General features: G+C 39.2%; 2 protein-coding genes across 1 annotated transcript in view; one reads left to right on the plus strand and one right to left on the minus strand.

Annotated features, from left to right (window-relative positions):
* The window catches only part of Hpgd (15-hydroxyprostaglandin dehydrogenase), a 39,799-nt gene extending 19,399 nt beyond the window's left edge, over nucleotides 1–20,400 (minus strand). Inside the window, 3 exon segments of the mRNA NM_024390.3 lie at nucleotides 15,934–16,040; nucleotides 19,938–20,061; nucleotides 20,289–20,400. Of these exon segments, the coding sequence (NP_077366.2) occupies nucleotides 15,934–16,040; nucleotides 19,938–20,061; nucleotides 20,289–20,381 (324 nt within the window). The 5' untranslated portion in view covers nucleotides 20,382–20,400.
* Erich1 (glutamate-rich 1) overlaps nucleotides 1–21,854 on the plus strand; it is a gene marked incomplete at its 5' end in the record, with an annotated part of 52,793,804 nt that overhangs the window by 9,440,126 nt on the left and 43,331,824 nt on the right.

Consider the following 21,854-nt stretch of genomic DNA (forward strand, 5'->3'; position numbering starts at 1 on the left):
TGGCAATTGTGAGAGGATCGTTTGACTCACAACAGGGACCATGACTCACATGTTGAGAACCACTGCATTGGATGAATAATTAGGAAAACATTTTTTTTTCAGTTCTGTAGGCTGTCTCTTCACTTGGTTGTTTACTTTCCTGTGAAACGTTTGGTTTTTACAAATTCTACTTGTCAATCATTACTCTTATTTTTGAAGGCTTGGAGTCCTTTTCAGAGAGTTCTTGTGTATGTGTGTATCTCAAAGTATTTATTCAGTTGTTTTCCTTTAACAGCTTTAGAGTTTTAGGTCTTAATAAGGTCTGGGATACATTTTGCATTGGTTTTTGTACAGGGTGAAAAGCAGAGATCTAATTTTACTCTTCTAAATGTATACACCCAGTTTTCTGAACATAACTTGGTGAAGAGGCTTTTTTCTCCAGTGTATGTCTTTAGCATGCCTGTAAGAACTCAGACAGTTTCAGCTATGAGGGTATAAATATGACTTCTCCTATTCTATTCCATTCCATTCCATTCCATTCCATTCCATTCCATTCCATTCCATTCCATTCCATTCCATTCATCTACATACCTGTTCTGATTTAGGTTCATTCTGTTCTGTTACCATAACTCCATAGTGTAACTTGAAATCAAATAATGTGATACCTCAACCATCATTCTCAGGACTGGGATGCCTGTGCAGGGTCTTGTGTTCACTACGTAACCCAAGCTTACTTTGAACTCAAGGCAGAAGAATAGGACCTCCCTAGAACTAATGTAGACACTGACTGCTATAATTCAGTCTGGTAAATTCCATTCTCCCTTATAGTGTTCTGTTTGAGAACAAGCCCAGTTCTGTCTAAGTGAGACCCAAGGTTGAAAAGTTGGAGGTAGAAGTAAAGAATAGGATCTGGTGCCATTTTTGTTGTTGTTCTTAAGAAAGATATAAAGAAATGGCTACATTATCCCCTTGACATTGCTAATAAGTGTTCAGACACTGTAAGCACAGACATGCTAACATCATGTGTAAAACAATATGAAACAAGACAGGTTGGTACGGTAAAAGAAGACTGGATTGTACTGACAGCAGTGATTTTCAGTATCAGATAATCCTATGGCCTTCAGAGTGAGGAAATAACATGACTCTTTTCTAGTTCTAGTTTGAGTGAAGATTTTCTGCCATGTGGACATGGTCTCTAGACGCATCTAATACTTTATGTCCTTCCACGCTGAAAAGGAGTCATTCTCGTAGTCTAATATTTTTCTACCCACATCCTGCAGTGGAAATGCTTTCCACATACATTCTGACTTGAAAAAAGAGTTTTACTACTATAAGAAATAACTTGAGGGAAGATTGATGATACTTTTCCTCTCCCTTTCTCTTTCAGGTCATGCCCTTAAAACATGAAAACTCACTTTTGATACCTTAATTGTTGCTTTATTTATATAGCAACGGATAGGGAAAGGTCAATAGTCTGAGACTGAGAGTCCAGGTTAGTGTGTGCCTTTTCATTTTAAAGCATCCTTTCACAGCAAGTGCCCAGGGACACGCCCCTTTCCTAATAGTACTTTTATGACACAGTTGAAAATTCAGTTCACTTAAGGTATTTTCTAGTGACGTTTGAGAATGATTAAATTGTCACAGTTCCAATTTAAAGGAAAAAGAAAACTGCTATTGGATTACATAAGAAGGAAAGTCTTTTAAAACCTCTTTATTTTATTTTATTTTATTTTATATGTATGACTGTCTGTCGACAAGTATATGTGCACTACGCAGGTGGCTGGTCCCTCTGAAGGTAGCATCATATCCCTGGATCTGGAGTTATATAGGATTGTGAGCCTCTATTTGGTGCTGGGGAACAATCCCATATCCTCTGTAAGAGCACTCCAATTCTCTTAACTGTTGAGCCATCTCTCTGGCTGCTTAGTTTTAAAATTTTACAAAGAAAGATTCATTTCCATATTTTCTAGGTGGGTAGAATATTTTCCTCAACCATGTAATTTTAAGAACTGAATAATTTTTTAAGCAAAAGTGTTGTTGGAAGAAACATTAAGTGATATTTAATGTTTGGGTTATACATAAATGGTATTTCGCTTAAGTATTGTAACAATATTTTCCTAGTTCCAGATTACAAACACACACATGCGTGCGCGTGCGCGCGCGCGCACAGACACACACACACACACACACACACACACACACACAATGAAAATTTAGAAAGATCATAGAGTAAAATATTTCTTGTTAGTATTTCTTAGATTTGAGCAATACTTTCTGTTTTGTATTGGACCATTGAATCAAATATGTAGATTAAATTATACATGTCTACATTGAATGGAATATAAGTTAGGTTTGTAGTATTATTTAAAGTACATTTTGAATATGGTTAAAATTCTGTTTTTGACTCCAAGAAAAACATTTTCTTTAAATAGAGAAAAGAGAAATTCTTTAATTGTTGACAAAATGATAATGTTCATTCAATACTTTTGGTTGTGAAGAGACAATTTTTATGTATAATCTAAAATTGTAATCATAACCTATTCCAAGTATTAGAAGTTTTTGCTAACTTCAGTATTCTTTAACTTAAACTGTGATTTTCAATTGCCTTTTACTGGGAATAATTCTCTAACAAAGGAAAATTGACAGGTGGCAATATCCTAATTGTGTACTTCCTTTCTCACTAGCCATTGCATATTTCTACAGCACACATACATGATACACATATATGAACATTCAGAAATACAATTTTTTTCACTATTAAAATTCCTAATGTGTCATTTATCTCATTTTCATTCACTCTGAGGTAGTTCATAGTTTATGGATTTTATGCTACAATGTAATGAGAATATTCTGGGCTGAATCACACAACTTTGCTTTTTAGGGCCCATGTGTTTTCTCTAGGCTAGTTCCCAAAGAATATTAATAGAGACAATTGTTTTTCTGAAATCCCCTTTACTGTTTAATTTTTCATGTCTAACTTTTTTGATTTAATCTTTCCTGGTCTCAGTGCTAAACACTGTCTTCTGCTTTGCTACAGATATTTATAATTTATCAAACTCTTTCCAGTATACTTCAACACAACTCTCATTGTTATAGAGTATCAATGGGAGCAAATAGTTACTTGTTTCATTTGTCTGGAGTCAACAAAAGGAAACACATTAAGGACAATGCTTCTTTAGGTCAACTAAAGAGAGATGATGAGTAATTAGCCCTTTAATAAAACTATTTTTGCCTCCCCTAAAGTCCCATCCAAGTGCAGCCCCTAGAAGCCACCATAAGTTTCTTCTGGGTCTACCCATGTCTCTGAATCCTGACTCAGAAAGAAGTAACTTTTCCTTTTTTTCTCTTCCACCTTTCTATTTTGGGTGTTGGCTAAAGTCTAGTCTGCTTTGTCTGATTCTTTGAGATTTTCACTCTTTAATGATACTCTTCCCATCATTTGTCTGGTGTCTGCCATATAGCTGACCTCCACCTGGACTTCACTCAAACAGCATGGCATTTTTCTATTTGTTAAGTTCTCATTGATGGATCCATAATAAACTTATATCTAAAGGTTTTTAAGCAACAAAATTTCTACCTATCCTCTCAATTCATTTCCTTATTAGAAGCATGATTGTGGCAGAGGAATCCACTTTGAATGAAGAAGAGACAGTGTACAAATATGTATTCTGTCACTTAGATGGAAATATGCTTTATTGAATGTCTATGTCATAACACTGGGCTGTATTCACAAAGACTGTGATCCATTTAAGCTTAACTGTCCTTAGAGGCAAGGGGTTTAACTTCTTTCACCAACAGTAAATTCAAGGTCAGATATGTAAATCAAGAGTTCATGAGTTGTTAGATGTAAGACTAAACTTAAGTTTTGACTAATTCCAAATGTGCACCTACCCTCCTGGGGGAGTAGAAACTAGTATTTCTGGAAAGAAAATCACAATAGCTTTCTATTTTGTTTTTTTTTATTTAAATATACTAAAAGCTTCAGTATATGTTAATTAAACATCTAAATTAGATTGTATTTCTCATCTGCAGGGAGGTGAATAGTTTATGTTTACTAAAGCTTGAAAATGTTAAAAGAATCACATTATAGAATGGCTCTACCAAGAGTCAAGGTTATGACAGATTTGATCAATAGATTGATCTATTTCTAGAATGAGCTTTTGTGCTTCTGAACATACTCACTCTATCTAGAACCTTTCTGGTGTATTCTTGGGCGTAGGGGGTGTTGTAAATGACACAGCTAAATGACAGTATAGAGAAGCTCAAAAATGACTTGTAAAACAATAGACTGGAAAATGTTTGAGTGTGTTGCTTGTATGTGAAAGCCAATGAGATTAGCAGAGTGAGGAATGAGAAGGGTGTAATCTTGGCAAGTAATGGGAAGTGCAAGAACACATGGGACAGTTTGGTGGATCACCAAAGAGTGTACTAAAACACAGAGATGTACACGAAACTGTTACACAGTAATTCTTAAAGTATTCCTTGAACTTCTATTCTATAAGAACACACAAAAAATAATTTTCTGCCTCCAATGAACTTAATTTGAGCTAGTGTTAATAATACATCTAAAAACAATTCTAATAGTATTATCTACTACAGAGTTCTGGGAAAATGGTAGAAATGAAATATGCTGTATGATATTTCTTAGGAGGATGCATTGGAGTAGAGGTACGCAACAATGATATAATGTCTGCTCAGTATATATGAACACTGAACTCAGTCCTTAGTCGGAGTTGGGGGGTAAGGAAATGATGATGTAGGAAAAGAAGGAGGAAGGGGAGGAAAACCTAGGTGATGAAGTTCTTTACCTCAGAGGGTCCTCTCTAATATGGGAGCTAATGGGGGAAGCATTCAGAAGGGAGAAATTTCCTAAGACCAAGGCAAAGAAAATGTATCTAGAGCAGATTTTTTTTTGAGAATGTGAATCATAAATAAATATTTACACTTACACTAGCAGTGATAATCAAGTCGGAGAAAAAGGGGTTGGTCAGGGTGTTTGCTGTCTTGTGAGTGCAAGTACAAGAGAAGTAACATATTTTAAAGTTCTGTGTGAGTTTGCAAAGGTCACGGCAACAATACCTGGAGCTAAGAAGATAGATTATGCCAGCAGGGCCAATGAACAGTTCAGGATGGCTGAATTTCAATGTGGTAGAGTACAGAAGAGTTAGCTGTATAGTAAGGGGCTTAATAAAATTGCCTGAGTCTTCCTGAATTTCCTATTTACAGCTTAAAACATTTTTTTTTAAAAAAAGACACAGACCCGCGGATCCCGGCCCGCAGCAGCTCTCTGCTCCCAGACCCGGTGAGAGAGAGACCCAACCGCCTGGTCAGGTGGGCACTCCTGAGGCTGCAGAGCGGAAGAGACCACCAACACTGCTCACCCCTGCCCACATCCCTGGCCCAAGAGGAAACTGTATAAGGCCTCTGGGCTATCGTGGGGGAGGGCCCAGGAGCGGCAGGACACGAGCCTGAGACAAAACAGACCGGATAAACAGTTCTCTGCACCCAAATCCCGTGGGAGGGAGAGCTAAACCTTCAGAGAGGCAGACAAGCCTGGGAAACCAGAAGAGACTGCTCCCTGCACACACATCTCAGACGCCAGAGGAAAAAGCCAAAGACCATCTGGAACCCTGGTGCACTGAAGCTCCCTGAAGGGGCAGCACAGGTCTTCCTGGTTGCTGCCGCTGCAGAGAGCCCCTGGGCAGCACCCCACGAGCGAACCTGAGCCTCGGGACCACAGGTAAGACCAAATTTTCTGCTGCAAGAAAGCTGCATGGTGAACTCAAGACACAGGCCCACAGGAACAGCTGAAGACCTGTAGAGAGGAAAAACTACAGGCCCGAAAGCAGAACACACTGTCCCCATAACTGACTGAAAGAGAGGAAAACAGGTCTACAGCACTCCTGACACACAGGCGTATAGGACAGTCTAGCCACTGTCAGAAATAGCAGAACAAAGTAACACTAGAGATAATCTGATGGCAAGAGGCAAGCGCAGGAACCCAAGCAACAGAAACCAAGACTACATGCCATCATCAGAGCCCAATTCTCCCACCAAAACAAACATGGAATATCCAAACACACCAGAAAAGCAAGATCTAGTTTCAAAATCATATTTGATCATGATGCTGGAGGACTTCAAGAAAGACATGAACACACTTAGGGAAACACAGGAAAACATTAATAAACAAGTAGAAGCCTACAGAGAGGAATCGCAAAAACCCCTGAAAGAATTCCAGGAAAACACAATCAAACAGTTGAAGGAATTAAAAATGGAAATAGAAGCAATCAAGAAAGAACACATGGAAACAACCCTGGATATAGAAAACCAAAAGAAGAGACAAGGAGCTGTAGATACAAGCTTCACCAACAGAATACAAGAGATGGAAGAGAGAATCTCAGGAGCAGAAGATTCCATAGAAATCATTGACTCAACTGTCAAAGATAATGTAAAGCGGAAAAAGCTACTGGTCCAAAACATACAGGAAATCCAGGACTCAATGAGAAGATCAAACCTAAGGATAATAGGTATAGAAGAGAGTGAAGACTCCCAGCTCAAAGGACCAGTAAATATCTTCAACAAAATCATAGAAGAAAACTTCCCTAACCTAAAAAAAGAGATACCCATAGACATACAAGAAGCCTACAGAACTCCAAATAGATTGGACCAGAAAAGAAACACCTCCCGTCACATAATTGTCAAAACACCAAACGCACAAAATAAAGAAAGAATATTAAAAGCAGTAAGGGAAAAAGGTCAAGTAACATATAAAGGGAGACCTATCAGAATCACACCAGACTTCTCGCCAGAAACTATGAAGGCCAGAAGATCCTGGACTGATGTCATACAGACCCTAAGAGAACACAAATGCCAGCCCAGGTTACTGTATCCAGCAAAACTCTCAATTAACATTGATGGAGAAACCAAGATATTCCATGACAAAACCAAATTTACACAATATCTTTCTACAAATCCAGCACTACAAAGGATAATAAATGGTAAAGCCCAACATAAGGAGGCAAGCTATACCCTAGAAGAAGCAAGAAACTAATCGTCTTGGCAACAAAACAAAGAGAATGAAAGCACACAAACATAACCTCACATCCAAATATGAATATAAAGGGAAACAATAATCACTATTCCTTAATATCTCTCAATATCAATGGCCTCAACTCCCCAATAAAAAGACATAGATTAACAAACTGGATACGCAACGAGGACCCTGAATTCTGCTGCCTACAGGAAACACACCTCAGAGACAAAGACAGACACTACCTCAGAGTGAAAGGCTGGAAAACAACTTTCCAAGCAAATGGTCAGAAGAAGCAAGCTGGAGTAGCCATTCTAATATCAAATAAAATCAATTTCCAACTAAAAGTCATCAAAAAAGATAAGGAAGGACACTTCATATTCATCAAAGGAAAAATCCACCAAGATGAACTCTCAATCCTAAATATCTATGCCACAAATACAAGGGCACCTACATACGTAAAAGAAACCTTACTAAAGCTCAAAACACACATTGTACCTCACACAATAATAGTGGGAGATTTCAACACCCCACTCTCATCAATGGACAGATCATGGAAACAGAAATTAAACAGTGATGTCGACAGACTAAGAGAAGTCATGAGCCAAATGGACTTAACGGATATTTATAGAACATTCTATCCTAAAGCAAAAGGATATACCTTCTTCTCAGCTCCTCATGGTACTTTCTCCAAAATTGACCATATAATTGGTCAAAAAACGGGCCTCAACAGGTACAGAAAGATAGAAATAATCCCATGCGTGCTATCGGACCACCACGGCCTAAAACTGGTCTTCAATAACAATAAGGGAAGAATGCCCACATATACGTGGAAATTGAACAATGCTCTACTCAATGATAACCTGGTCAAGGAAGAAATAAAGAAAGAAATTAAAAACTTTTTAGAATTTAATGAAAATGAAGATACAACATACTCAAACTTATGGGACACAATGAAAGCTGTGCTAAGAGGAAAACTCATAGCGCTGAGTGCCTGCAGAAAGAAACAGGAAAGAGCATATGTCAGCAGCTTGACAGCACACCTAAAAGCTCTAGAACAAAAAGAAGCAAATACACCCAGGAGGAGTAGAAGGCAGGAAATAATCAAACTCAGAGCTGAAATCAACCAAGTAGAAACAAAAAGGACCATAGAAAGAATCAACAGAACCAAAAGTTGGTTCTTTGAGAAAATCAACAAGATAGATAAACCCTTAGCCAGACTAACGAGAGGACACAGAGAGTGCGTCCAAATTAACAAAATCAGAAATGAAAAGGGAGACATAACTACAGATTCAGAGGAAATTCAAAAAATAATCAGATCTTACTATAAAAACCTATATTCAACAAAATTTGAAAATCTTCAGGAAATGGACAATTTCCTAGACAGATACCAGGTATCGAAGTTAAATCAGGAACAGATAAACCAGTTAAACAACCCCATAACTCCTAAGGAAATAGAAGCAGTCATTAAAGGTCTTCCAACCAAAAAGAGCCCAGGTCCAGACGGGTTTAGTGCAGAATTCTATCAAACCTTCATAGAAGACCTCATACCAATATTATCCAAACTATTCCACAAAATTGAAACAGATGGAGCCCTACCGAATTCCTTCTACGAAGCCACAATTACTCTTATACCTAACCACACAAAGACACAACAAAGAAAGAGAACTTCAGACCAATTTCCCTTATGAATGTCGACGCAAAAATACTCAATAAAATTCTGGCAAACCGAATCCAAGAGCACATCAAAACAATCATCCACCATGATCAAGTTGGCTTCATCCCAGGCATGCAGGGATGGTTTAATATAAGGAAAACCATCAACGTGATCCATTATATAAACAAACTGAAAGAACAGAACCACATGATCATTTCATTAGATGCTGAGAAAGCATTTGACAAAATTCAACACCCCTTCATGATAAAAGTCCTGGAAACAATAGGAATTCAAGGCCCATACCTAAACATAGTAAAAGCCATATACAGCAAACCAGTTGCTAACATTAAACTAAATGGAGAGAAACTTGAAGCAATCCCACTAAAATCAGGGACTAGACAAGGCTGCCCACTCTCTCCCTACTTATTCAATATAGTTCTTGAAGTTCTAGCCAGAGCAATCAGACAACAAAAGGAGATCAAAGGGATACAGATCGGAAAAGAAGAGGTCAAAATATCACTATTTGCAGATGACATGATAGTATATTTAAGTGATCCCAAAAGTTCCACCAGAGAACTACTAAAGCTGATAAACAACTTCAGCAAAGTGGCTGGGTATAAAATTAACTCAAATAAATCAGTTGCCTTCCTCTATACAAAAGAGAAACAAGCCGAGAAAGAAATTAGAAAAACGACACCCTTCATAATAGACCCAAATAATATAAAGTACCTCGGTGTGACTTTAACCAAGCAAGTAAAAGATCTGTACAATAAGAACTTCAAGACACTGAGGAAAGAAATTGAAGAAGACCTCAGAAGATGGAAAGATCTCCCATGCTCATGGATTGGCAGGATTAATATGGTAAAAATGGCCATCTTACCAAAAGCAATCTACAGATTCAATGCAATCCCCATCAAAATACCAATCCAATTCTTCAAAGAGTTAGACAGAACAATTTGCAAATTCATCTGGAATAACAAAAAACCCAGGATAGCTAAAGCTATCCTCAACAATAAAAGGACTTCAGGGGGAATCACTATCCCTGAACTCAAGCAGTATTACAGAGCAATAGTGATAAAAACTGCATGGTATTGGTACAGAGACAGACAGATAGACCAATGGAATAGAATTGAAGACCCAGAAATGAACCCACACACCTATGGTCACTTGATTTTTGACAAAGGAGCCAAAACCATCCAATGGAAAAAAGATAGCATTTTCAGCAAATGGTGCTGGTTCAACTGGAGGGCAACATGTAGAAGAATGCAGATCGATCCATGCTTATCACCCTGTACAAAGCTTAAGTCCAAGTGGATCAAGGACCTCCACATCAAACCAGACACACTCAAACTAATAGAAGAAAAACTAGGGAAGCATCTGGAACACATGGGCACTGGAAAAAATTTCCTGAACAAAACACCAATGGCTTATGCTCTAAGATCAAGAATCGACAAATGGGATCTCATAAAACTGCAAAGCTTCTGTAAGGCAAAGGACACTGTGGTTAGGACAAAACGGCAACCAACAGATTGGGAAAAGATCTTTACCAATCCTACAACAGATAGAGGCCTTATATCCAAAATATACAAAGATCTCAAGAAGTTAGACCGCAGGGAAACAAATAACCCTATTAAAAAATGGGGTTCAGAGCTAAACAAAGAATTCACAGCTGAGGAATGCCGAATGGCTGAGAAACACCTAAAGAAATGTTCAACATCTTTAGTCATAAGGGAAATGCAAATCAAAACAACCCTGAGATTTCACCTCACACCAGTGAGAATGGCTAAGATCAAAAACTCAGGTGACAGCAGATGCTGGCGAGGATGTGGAGAAAGAGGAACACTCCTCCATTGTTGGTGGGATTGCAGACTGGTAAAACCATTCTGGAAATCAGTCTGGAGGTTCCTCAGAAAATTGGACATTGAACTGCCTGAGGATCCAGCTATACCTCTCTTGGGCATATACCCAAAAGATGCCTCAACATATACAAGAGACACGTGCTCCACTATGTTCATCGCAGCCTTATTTATAATAGCCAGAAGCTGGAAAGAACCCAGATGCCCTTCAACAGAGGAATGGATACAGAAAATGTGGTATATCTACACAATGGAATATTACTCAGCTATCAAAAACAACGAGTTTATGAAATTCGTAGGCAAATGGTTGGAACTGGAAAATATCATCCTGAGTGAGCTAACCCAATCACAGAAAGACATACATGGTATGCACTCATTGATAAGTGGCTATTAGCCCAAATGCTTGAATTACCCTAGATCCCTAGAACAAACGAATCTCAAGACGGATGATCAAAATGTGAATGCTTCACTCCTTCTTTAAATGAGGAAAAAGAATACCCTTGGCAGGGAAGGGAGAGGCAAAGATTAAAACAGAGACTGAAGGAACACCCATTCAGAGCCTGCCCCACATTTGGCCCATACATATACAGCCACCCTATTAGACAAGATGGATGAAGCAAAGAAGTGCAGACCGACAGGAGCCAGATGTAGATCGCTCCTGAGAGACACAGCCAGAATACAGCAAATACAGAGGCGAATACCAGCAGCAAACCACTGAACTGAGAATAGAACCCCCGTTGAAGGAATCAGAGAAAGAACTGGAAGAGCTTGAAGGGGCTCGAGACCCCAAAAGTACAACAATGCCAAGCAACCAGAGCTTCCAGGGACTAAGCCACTACCTAAAGACTATACATGGACTGACCCTGGACTCTGACCCCATAGGTAGCAATGAATATCCTAGTAAGAGCACCAGTGGAAGGGGAAGCCCTGGGTCCTGCTAAGACTGAACCCCCAATGAACTAGTCTATGGGGGGAGGGCGGCAATGGGGGGAGGGTTGGGAGGGGAACACCCATAAGGAAGGGGGAGGGGGGAGGGGGATGTTTGCCCGGAAACCGGGAAAGGGAATAACACTTGAAATGTATATAAGAAATACTCAAGTTAATAAAAAAAAAAAAAAAAAGACACAGCTCCGTTTAAAGCAAATATGCTCCTCTTCGATGAATTATCCAAAACCTGGCACTTTGCGACAATAGCTTTGTTATTTCATGTTTTTTATATTAAGTCTTGTCATTGTGTATTGTTTCTCACTGTTGTTTTTTCAGATAAAGGACACAATAACTGTTCATTAGAAATCACTTGATTTTTGACAAAGGAGCCAAAACCATCCAATGGAAAAAAGATAGCATTTTCAGCAAATGGTGCTGGTTCAACTGGAGGGCAACATGTAGAAGAATGCAGATCGATCCATCCTTATCACCCTGTACAAAGCTTAAGTCCAAGTGGATCAAGGACCTCCACATCAAACCAGACACACTCAAACTAATAGAAGAAAAACTAGGGAAGCATCTGGAACACATGGGCACTGGAAAAAATTTCCTGAACAAAACACCAATGGCTTATGCTCTAAGATCAAGAATCGACAAATGGGATCTCATAAAACTGCAAAGCTTCTGTAAGGCAAAGGACACTGTGGTTAGGACAAAACGGCAACCAACAGATTGGGAAAAGATCTTTACCAATCCTACAACAGATAGAGGCCTTATTTCCAAAATATACAAAGAACTCAAGAAGTTAGACCGCAGGGAAACAAATAACCCTATTAAAAAATGGGGTTCAGAGCTAAACAAAGAATTCACAGCTGAGGAATGCCGAATGGCTGAGAAACACCTAAAGAAATGTTCAACATCTTTAGTCATAAGGGAAATGCAAATCAAAACAACCCTGAGATTTCACCTCACACCAGTGCGATTGGCTAAGATCAAAAACTCAGGTGACAGCAGATGCTGGCGAGGATGTGGAGAAAGAGGAACACTCCTCCATTGTTGGTGGGATTGCAGACTGGTAAAACCATTCTGGAAATCAGTCTGGAGGTTCCTCAGAAAATTGGACATTGAACTGCCTGAGGATCCAGCTATACCTCTCTTGGGCATATACCCAAAAGATGCCTCAACATATAAAAGAGACACGTGCTCCACTATGTTCATCGCAGCCTTATTTATAATAGCCAGAAAATGGAAAGAACCCAGATGCCCTTCAACAGAGGAATGGATACAGAAAATGTGGTACATCTACACAATGGAATATTACTCGGCTATCAAAAACAACGAGTTTATGAAATTCGTAGGCAAATGGTTGGAACTGGAAAATATCATCCTGAGTGAGCTAACCCAATCACAGAAAGACATACATGGTATGCACTCATTGATAAGTGGCTATTAGCCCAAATGCTTGAATTACCCTAGATCCCTAGAACAAACGAAACTCAAGACGGATGATCAAAATGTGAATGCTTCACTCCTTCTTTAAATGAGGAAAAAGAATACCCTTGGCAGGGAAGGGAGAGGCAAAGATTAAAACAGAGACTGAAGGAACACCCATTCAGAGCCTGCCCCACATGTGGCCCATACATATACAGCCACCCAATTAGACAAGATGGATGAAGCAAAGAAGTGCAGACCGACAGGAGCCGGATGTAGATCGCTCCTGAGAGACACAGCCAGAATACAGCAAATATAGAGGCGAATGCCAGCAGCAAACCACTGAACTGAGAACAGGTCCCCTATTGAAGGAATCAGAGAAAGAACTGGAAGAGCTTGAAGGGGCTCGAGACCCCAAAAGTACAACAATGCCAAGCAACCAGAGCTTCCAGGGACTAAGCCACTACCTAAAGACTATACATGGACTGACCCTGGACTCTGACCCCATAGGTAGCAATGAATATCCTAGTAAGAGCACCAGTGGAAGGGGAAGCCCTGGGTCCTGCTAAGACTGAACCCCCAGTGAACTAGTCTATGGGGGGAGGGCGGCAATGGGGGGAGGGTTGGGAGGGGAACACCCATAAGGAAGGGGAGGGGGGAGGGGGATGTTTGCCCGGAAACCGGGAAAGGGAATAACACCCGAAATGTATATAAGAAATACTCAAGTAAATAAAAAAAAAAAAAAAAAAAGAAATGCACTGAAGATAAGATGCCCATTCTAAAGTGATAATAATATTCATAGCATTTATGATAAGATTATTAAAGACATCAGTGATGTTGAAAGAACATATCTGGTGTATTGTTTGTGTTTTCTTATGAGGATATACAGAAAAAAAAGTCCTTGAGTTTAGTTGTGAATGGAAACTGGCACATGTTTATAAGAAGATACTCTTAAAATTTTCCAGCTTTCACGTCTTTGTATACTCAAAACTTCTGTTTTATCAAGTAGCAAATGAAGTATATTTTTAAGTAAGTTTTTAACAGAATAAAAATTTACAGATATCCAATTAATTTACAAAAGGAATAGAAAACTAGTAGAAACACTTATTAATTATAAATGCATAAATAAATGTAAGTGGCTTAAATTTACAAACACTAAAAGAAATATTGTTCCTGGACATAGTTTAATAAACTAATATCTCACAGTATAATATCAAGAGAAGACATTTACCTTGAAAGGTTATTTACATTCTCAAAAGGAAATATGGAAAAGGAGACTTACGTAAATAAAAATCAAAAGAAAATAGCACAGAACTAATTTTAAATCTGAAAATAAAAGTTTAATCATCACTCTTCTAGACAGAAATATATATGATCAAGGTATAACGTAAGGCCAAAGTATAATTGACACAAACTTGAACAGAACCATAAATTTATAACTCTTAAGAGCAGAAGCAGAAATATTAAATTTGTGTTTTCAAGAAAAAAATCCCAATTGTATATTGAATGTGAATATTACAAGATAAAGTAAGATTTTGAAAGAGAGTAGTATTTTTCTTGATCATAAAATATTTTTTATTTTTACTTTTTTTTTGCCTGGAGCAGAAGGAAATCATATTGATTTTTTGTTGTTTTATTGATTTTGAGTATTTGCTTGCTTCAAGAAAGGGAAGCATACACATGCCCTCAGGCTGCAGAAGAGTAGGAGGGTTTTGGGTTGCTTGGAACTGGAGTCACAGGCAGTTGTAAGCTGCCACTGTGTTCTGGAACTGAATTTGTGTCCTCCGGGAGAACAGCACATACTCTTAAGTGCTGAGCCATTTCTCCAACTCCATCTAGTTCCTGTTTTTAAGTTTGTTATCTCCGAGAAGACACTCATGAAGTAGTACTCTATATTCTCACACATGAAGTGGCCATGTTGTACTTGACAGCTGGCTGCTTTGGAAATTTGTAAAAATAACTTGAGCCAGGCAAGGGTAAAATACATCTGACATTTTGTTTTAACTACACACTTCTTATGTTTTATGTTTTGGTTTTTTTTTTTTTATTTTGTTTTTATTTTTTTTTTGCAGTGCTGGAGAAAGGTTTAAGTTTAATAGCTTTATGTTGAGGGTATTCATAAAATGTTATAATCAACCCATTTGTGCTACATTGTATGAATTGTAAACGTCATCTTAAAATTATACTTATACTTTACTTCAGAGCTAACTCATCTTCAAATGTTGTGGAAATCACACACAGACACACAGACACAGACACAGGCACAGGCACAGGCACAGACACAGGCACAGACACAGACACAGACACAGACACAGAGAGGAAGGGAAGAAGGCTGGGAAGGGAAGGAGGAGAGGGAGGGAGGAAAGAAGGGAGAGAGAAAGGGCAGGGTAGAGGGAGAAAGGATGAATTTCAGTCTTACTAACTATGAAGTTCAGTTGTCTCTTTAACATTGTTTTATGATCTATTTCCCAAAATTCGAGACTTGTTTTTTAAATAAGTAAGTTGAGTCAGAGTTTAGCAATCTTGACTTAAGGACCAGACAGTGAATACTTCTAGTGTTGCAAACCATAAGGTTTTTGTTACAACATTAAATTCTGCCATTATTACAAAAAGCCAGGCACAGAAATACGTAACAATGACTGTAGGGTTGTGTTCTAATAAAACTTTATAGACACTGAAATGGCAGTTTCCCTTATTTTTGTTTTTCTTGTTATTAATTGTTCAGTCACTTAAAATGGTAAAAGTAATTTTTTGCTTAAAGGTTATATGAAAACCAGTGGCAGGTCATTTGCGCCTACAGATTGAGAATGCAATGAACTGTGGTTTTTCCTTATCTCTATTAAATACTTTAAGAGAGATTTTCATAATCACAAACATCAAATATCTTCATATTCACATATTCATATTCATGTCTACTTTCTACTTTTCTGTAACTTCTACTTTTCCTTGTCGAAGGTTATTATTGTTGTTCTATGACTATCATAATAACCTTTTATGTGAAAAGAAGTGATGCTAAATACTTTTAGACAATAAACGAGCCTAATATAGCTTACCAAGTTAATTTGTAGAGTCTGTTCCCAGTTTTTCTCATTGTTCACTCCTGCGTTGTTGACCAAAATATCCAATCTTCCAAAATGGTCTACAACTTTTCTAAAAGTATCTAACAAAAGAAAATGAGAGATTTTCATTTTCCATATATGCCTTGAAACCATTTCATGTGAGAGGAAATGAATTTTATTGGTTTTATTTTATGATTTTATTTGATTTTATTTTATTGTTGTACTAGAGCTCAAACTTAGGATTTCTAGGCAAGAGCTTTAGGACATCCCAGGCAAAGAGCTCTAGTAGTTAGCTGTACCCTGGTCATTCCTTAACTTTTATTTTGAATCAGGGACTCATTAAATTTCCTAGATTGTTCCTAAACTTGGAATCCTCATGCTTTAACCTCCCTAGCTGAAATTACAGGCTTGTACCACCAGGTTTGACTAGATTTTTAAAGTTTATTTGACCATACGGTAAGAATTAACCTCATAACATGGTTCTTAGTAAGTGATCTGTAGACAGTTTTGTTGCTTAGAGTTACCTGTGTGTTAGAAACATGATATGGTCACTGAATGCCTACTAAATCAGAAACTTACTTCAGCAGATCCTTAGATGATTTGAATGCACATAAGAGTTCTATAATTAATAAGTCGATGGGGTAAATACTAGAGAAGTGAGCATCCCAAACTAGGAACTATCTGTTTGGGCAGCAATTATCTTTCTCTTCCTAAGAAGTAATTGGAAGTCTTGGATATAGACTATACACTTTTTGTGTTTGTTTACAGTAAGGGTCAAATCCAGGGCCTTTCACATCTTACAAAGTGTTCTAGCACAAGAGCTATGCCTCAAACCCTTCAAATATCCCTTGTTAATTAGCTATATTTTTTCCCTTTTGAATGAATTTTCTTTTTTTTTTTATTAACTTGAGTATTTCTTATATACATTTCGAGTGTTATTCCCTTTCCCGGTATCCGGGCAAACATCCCCCTCCCCCCTCCCCTTCCTTATGGGTGTTCCCCTCCCAACCCTCCCCCCATTGCCGCCTTCCCCCCAACAGTCTAGTTCACTGGGGGTTCAGTCTTAGCAGGACCCAGGGCTTCCCCTTCCACTGGTGCTCTTACTAGGATATTCATTGCTACCTATGAGGTCAGAGTCCAGGGTCAGTCCATGTATAGTCTTTAGGTAGTGGCTTAGTCCCTGGAAGCTCTGGTTGCTTGGCATTGTTGTACATATGGGGTCTCGAGCCCCTTCAAGCTCTTCCAGTTCTTTCTCTGATTCCTTCAACGGGGGTCCTATTCTCAGTTCAGTGGTTTGCTGCTGGCATTCGCCTCTGTATTTGCTGTATTCTGGCTGTGTCTCTCAGGAGCGATCTACATCCGGCTCCTGTCGGTCTGCACTTCTTTGCTTCATCCATCTTGTCTAATTGGGTGGCTGTATATGTATGGGCCACATGTGGGGCAGACTCTGAATGGGTGTTCCTTCAGTCTCTGTTTTAATCTTTGCCTCTCTCTTCCCTGCCAAGGGTATTCTTGTTCCCCTTTTAAAGAAGGAGTGAAGCATTCACATTTTGATCATCCGTCTTGAGTTTCATTTGTTCTAGGCATCTAGGGTAGTTCATAATTAGCTATATTTTATGTGCGAAGCATTAAACTAACTCAAGAACTCGTGCACTTAAATCCATCATGGCCCTATTTCAGGCATTTCTGGTGTCTACTAAGTAAAGGCTTTTTATTCAGTTGATTTCATTGTGTTAGTGCTGCTCTCACGTTTACTATGTTGTTCTTCTCTCCTATTGTCATTGCTACTTTACAGTAAGGCTTTGTATAAAACAGCATTCAATTGGGAAAATTTTTATTGGTTCCCAGACCTGAATCGCATTCACATCAGTATCTAGCCATATAACAAAGTCTTGAAAACCCCCTATAGCTAAAGTTGTCTTTACTTAACCTTGGGAAACTCGGACTGCTTAAAGCAGCCTCTTATAGACTTCTGTAGAGTACACAAGTTCCATGGGCATTTTTACTCTCTGTCTATTACGTCAAACTGTAGACAACTATGTTTATTCTTCCCTGTGGAAGGTATGTATTCTCAGACCTGCAAGGGAACACATGGGTTCTTTGAAATAGACAGACCAACTCAAATTTTATCTTGACTGAAATAAATTCATAGAGCTATTAACAACCATCAGGACTATTTGGGGAGACAATTACCATGAAAGATGATTGTTAATTTTAAAACCATTTCCTAAGTTCCTAAGTATTAAACTTGTTCCAGAAAAAGTCTAGGTTTCACTCTCATTCCTCTGCACGGATACCACAGTTTTATGGGAGATAAGTTACTGAATACATATATCTGATTTTCTTTAATTTTCTTCCTTTCTGGATGCCACTGCTTAGATTTTTAACCAGTCTCCTATGCCATCTGCTGTCTCATATCTCATTGAGATTTCTGCTCAAGTGATTTAAAAGCTTAGCTCCTTCTGCCATTTGCACGGTGTGATACTCTTTATAATTCATCTGAACGTTCTATGCTGTTTTGGTTTGGTGATTTGCACAGTAACATGTCTAGATGGGCTCTAGGAACCCTTTCCTCTCTGTGTTTTCATGAATCCAATGTATCTTAAACCGTTTGAGAAGTTGTGGGAAACCTTAAGTTCTGAAGTTTCAAGAATCCTTTCCTTTTATGTATGTAGGCCTCTAAACAAGGTATGATCATACCCTTATGATTGACAGATCTTCTGAACCATTTACTATGGGTTTGAGGTTCCTTCACAATCACTTATGTTTAGGGAATATATTCATAGCTGTGATACTCATTTTAAATACTGGCAAAATAACATGTTAAATACCATGTGTTAAGCCATGTAAGTTATCTATACTGGTTCCTATTCCAGCAGCATGAATGCTGGGACTGGACATGACTTTCACTGAACCTAAAGGATATGTTATCACTAAAACTTTCCTCTGGCAAAGAATATTCTTTTATGACTGCTCTTAAAGATCTGTTCTACTCATTCAGGCTATCTCTACTCTATCACAGATTAGCATTTTCAGATTTTAATGTTATTCTCTTTAATCCAGTTACCCTTACCTTTAGGTTCACTGTCTCTTAATGAAGCAATGCATTTTTATTCATAGGATATTCTAAGATATAAGAATCCTAAGATCTCAGTATCCCACTGATAGAAATTCCAGTGTGGGACTGGGGAGGTTTTCTGACTTCTGGATTAACAATTCACTTAGTTTCTTAGGACAATGCCTTATGAAGCACTTTTTTTTCTACTTTTTTCCCTGGGGAAATTATCCATAGGAAAATTCTTTGAGCCCTCTATATAGCCAGTGTGTATTGCTAATGACAATATTCTTCCTGATGTTTCACAAGCAGATGGATCTATTTTAAGAGATAGCAGAAAAACAGGAAAGTACTGGGAGAAAGCGATAGAGCCTTTTCTTCTTTAATTCTAACGTCACACAGTTATTATTTTAAGTGTCATCTTAGAGTAGAATCCCAGAGCAAAGATCTGGCTAAAAGCAATTGGTTTGCCTGGGACCATGACCTGGAACTTGGAGTTTGAAGTGTTTAAGAGAAAGGCATGCTGAATTTGATTGCCATTGGTTACTTCTTCCAGCTCTCTGCTAGCTGCTTGCCACAGTTCCTCAGTCTGTCCCCTCACTGGGTAATTAACTGTAGCGGCACTGTCTTCCAAATACACAAAAGACTTGATTACATTCTGTGCTGCCAAGCGGCTAAAACAAAAGGATTTCTTAGGCAGTCCTGTCTTCTTTTAGTTTTTATGGTCATTGGGTTGTAAGAAAAAAAGAAAAAAACAAAACAAAACAAAACAACAACAACAAAAACCCACAACAGTTCGAAAGTCATTGGAGTTAGAAAGCCACAGCTTTCCCTGGGAGCTCGAAGCTGGCTCTCAGCCTTGAGTGCTCCTACCTGGCAATCTTCAGGTTGCTGCTTGCTTAGGGTGTGTTCCGAGTCTATGGATTGATTCCCCATGTCTTACCTCTCAGTTGTTTTTGGTCAGCCACATCACACTGGATGAACAGTGTCTTCTGAGGTTCGAACTGCTCATCCAGGGCCGCTTTACATTTTACACCTGTCTCAAGATTCCAATCCACCAATGCTACCTACAAACAAGAAAAGAGGGAGCGGGTCTTGGATGAAGGAAACACCAGGAACCAAGCCGCAGGCACAGAAGCAAGGGATAAACAAGACGCTCACTTCTAAGACTTCAGAATGTGCTCAACGAAGTTCGGGTTCTCAGCTAGCAGCGTTGGAGGTCTGCTTGCGAGTCTGGGGCTCGGCACCCCAGGGTCTCCGGCGGCGTGAGGGTGGACAGGGAGAAAGTCCTTACCTTGGCACCATGGAGCAGCAGAGCCTCAGTGAAGGCTTTGCCTATGCCTTGAGCCGCGCCGGTCACCAGGGCCACTTTGCCGTTCACGTGCATGGCGGGTCGTGTCTCTGCGGGTGGTGGGTGAGCTCCGCTTCTGGGCGCCGCTGCAGCTTTTATGGCCCCCTCCGTGCGCGTGTGCAGCAGCCCTGGGAGCTCTCTAGCCAGTGGGCGGGGATGAAACTGTCAAACCAGCGCCTAGGAAACCGTCATTGTGTCACCTGCCCCTAAGCACCCGGGTTGGGTCGCCACGAGGTGATCTTTGCCTTCTAGGCTTTCAGCTGTTGTTGATTCCCCAGCAGGATTTGTTCTCAAGCCTCTGACTGCGTGAAGACGGTGAGCTAACAGAGGAAGAGCTGAAAGGAAGACAAACTTTCTAAAACAGTTTCTTGAACTACTCAAAGGCTAATCCTATAGGAGAGGAGAGGCTTGGAAACTTGGATTTCTCCTCACACCCTTAATAAATAGTAAACTACAAGCAAGCAAAGGAAGGAACAAAACCAAAGTTTTTAAGGATGTCACTCTGTGTGTGTGTGTGTGTGTGTGTGTGTGTGTGTGTGTGTGTGTGTGTATTAAGCTTTTTCACGACTTCTCATCTCATAAACGAATATTGTTATGGGATAGGGGTAAGCAAGGATAAGCCCTTTTATTTACTGATGTTTTGTACAAACATTGAGCATGAGTGTTTAATTTTGCTCTGACCCCAAAAACCTGACTCATATTCCAACGCCAGGGTTTTAAGAGTCTTCTTGGCGTTTCTGTTTCAGATCAGTGTCAATTGTGAGTTATCTTGAATTGTTCTTAGTCATGCCTTCCCTTAGTCTGTCAGTATCAGTGGTAGCTTTGCATATTGTGACTTTGATGGATGCTTACTTGCTGGACACACCTTGGCCCTTAAGGCTCAGTATCCAGATTTGGATTGGGGTCCCCAGACCTGCAGGCACTGGGGCACTGACACTATGCCAGGGTGACTGTTTACTAGGACACAGGTCCACTGATAAAGCACCCTTTCTCACGTTCACTACACGGCAGGCTTCAAAGTGCATTCTGTCAGTTTAATTCATTGGCATTTATTTTCATACACAAAGAAATCTGAGCACGCCCGGAAGCCCGAGATTAACATCAGAATGAGTTCTTTGTGTACTTTGCCTGCTTATAGAAGGAAACCTTGGTGAATGTGCCTGGTTCCTCAGGAAAGTATTTAGAGAGACTACGGAGTTGGTGTTAAGCCAACTGGTTTCAAAGTCGCCTTGAAACTAGATCTTGAAAAAAAATGCTGAGAAGATAGGAACATATTTATATCCAGCATTGTATTGAGAAGAGGAAGTAGAGGCACTGTATTTTCATTTTTCTTTATTCTTGAGAACGCCATGAATGTATATAAGGAACTATGACTTGCTCCCTCCAAGTTTCCTCATATGCCCCGACAGCCCCTCCTCTTATTTCTTAAGTAACCATCCTGCCAAGTTCAGTTAGTCCTACCCATACGCAGTTGGGTGTGGGACTCCACACTGAAACTCACTAGTGGCC

The sequence above is a fragment of the Rattus norvegicus genome, chromosome 16, assembly GCF_021556685.1.
Source record: "Rattus norvegicus strain SHRSP/BbbUtx chromosome 16, alternate assembly SHRSP_T2T, whole genome shotgun sequence".
Classification (NCBI taxonomy): Eukaryota; Metazoa; Chordata; class Mammalia; order Rodentia; family Muridae; genus Rattus; species Rattus norvegicus.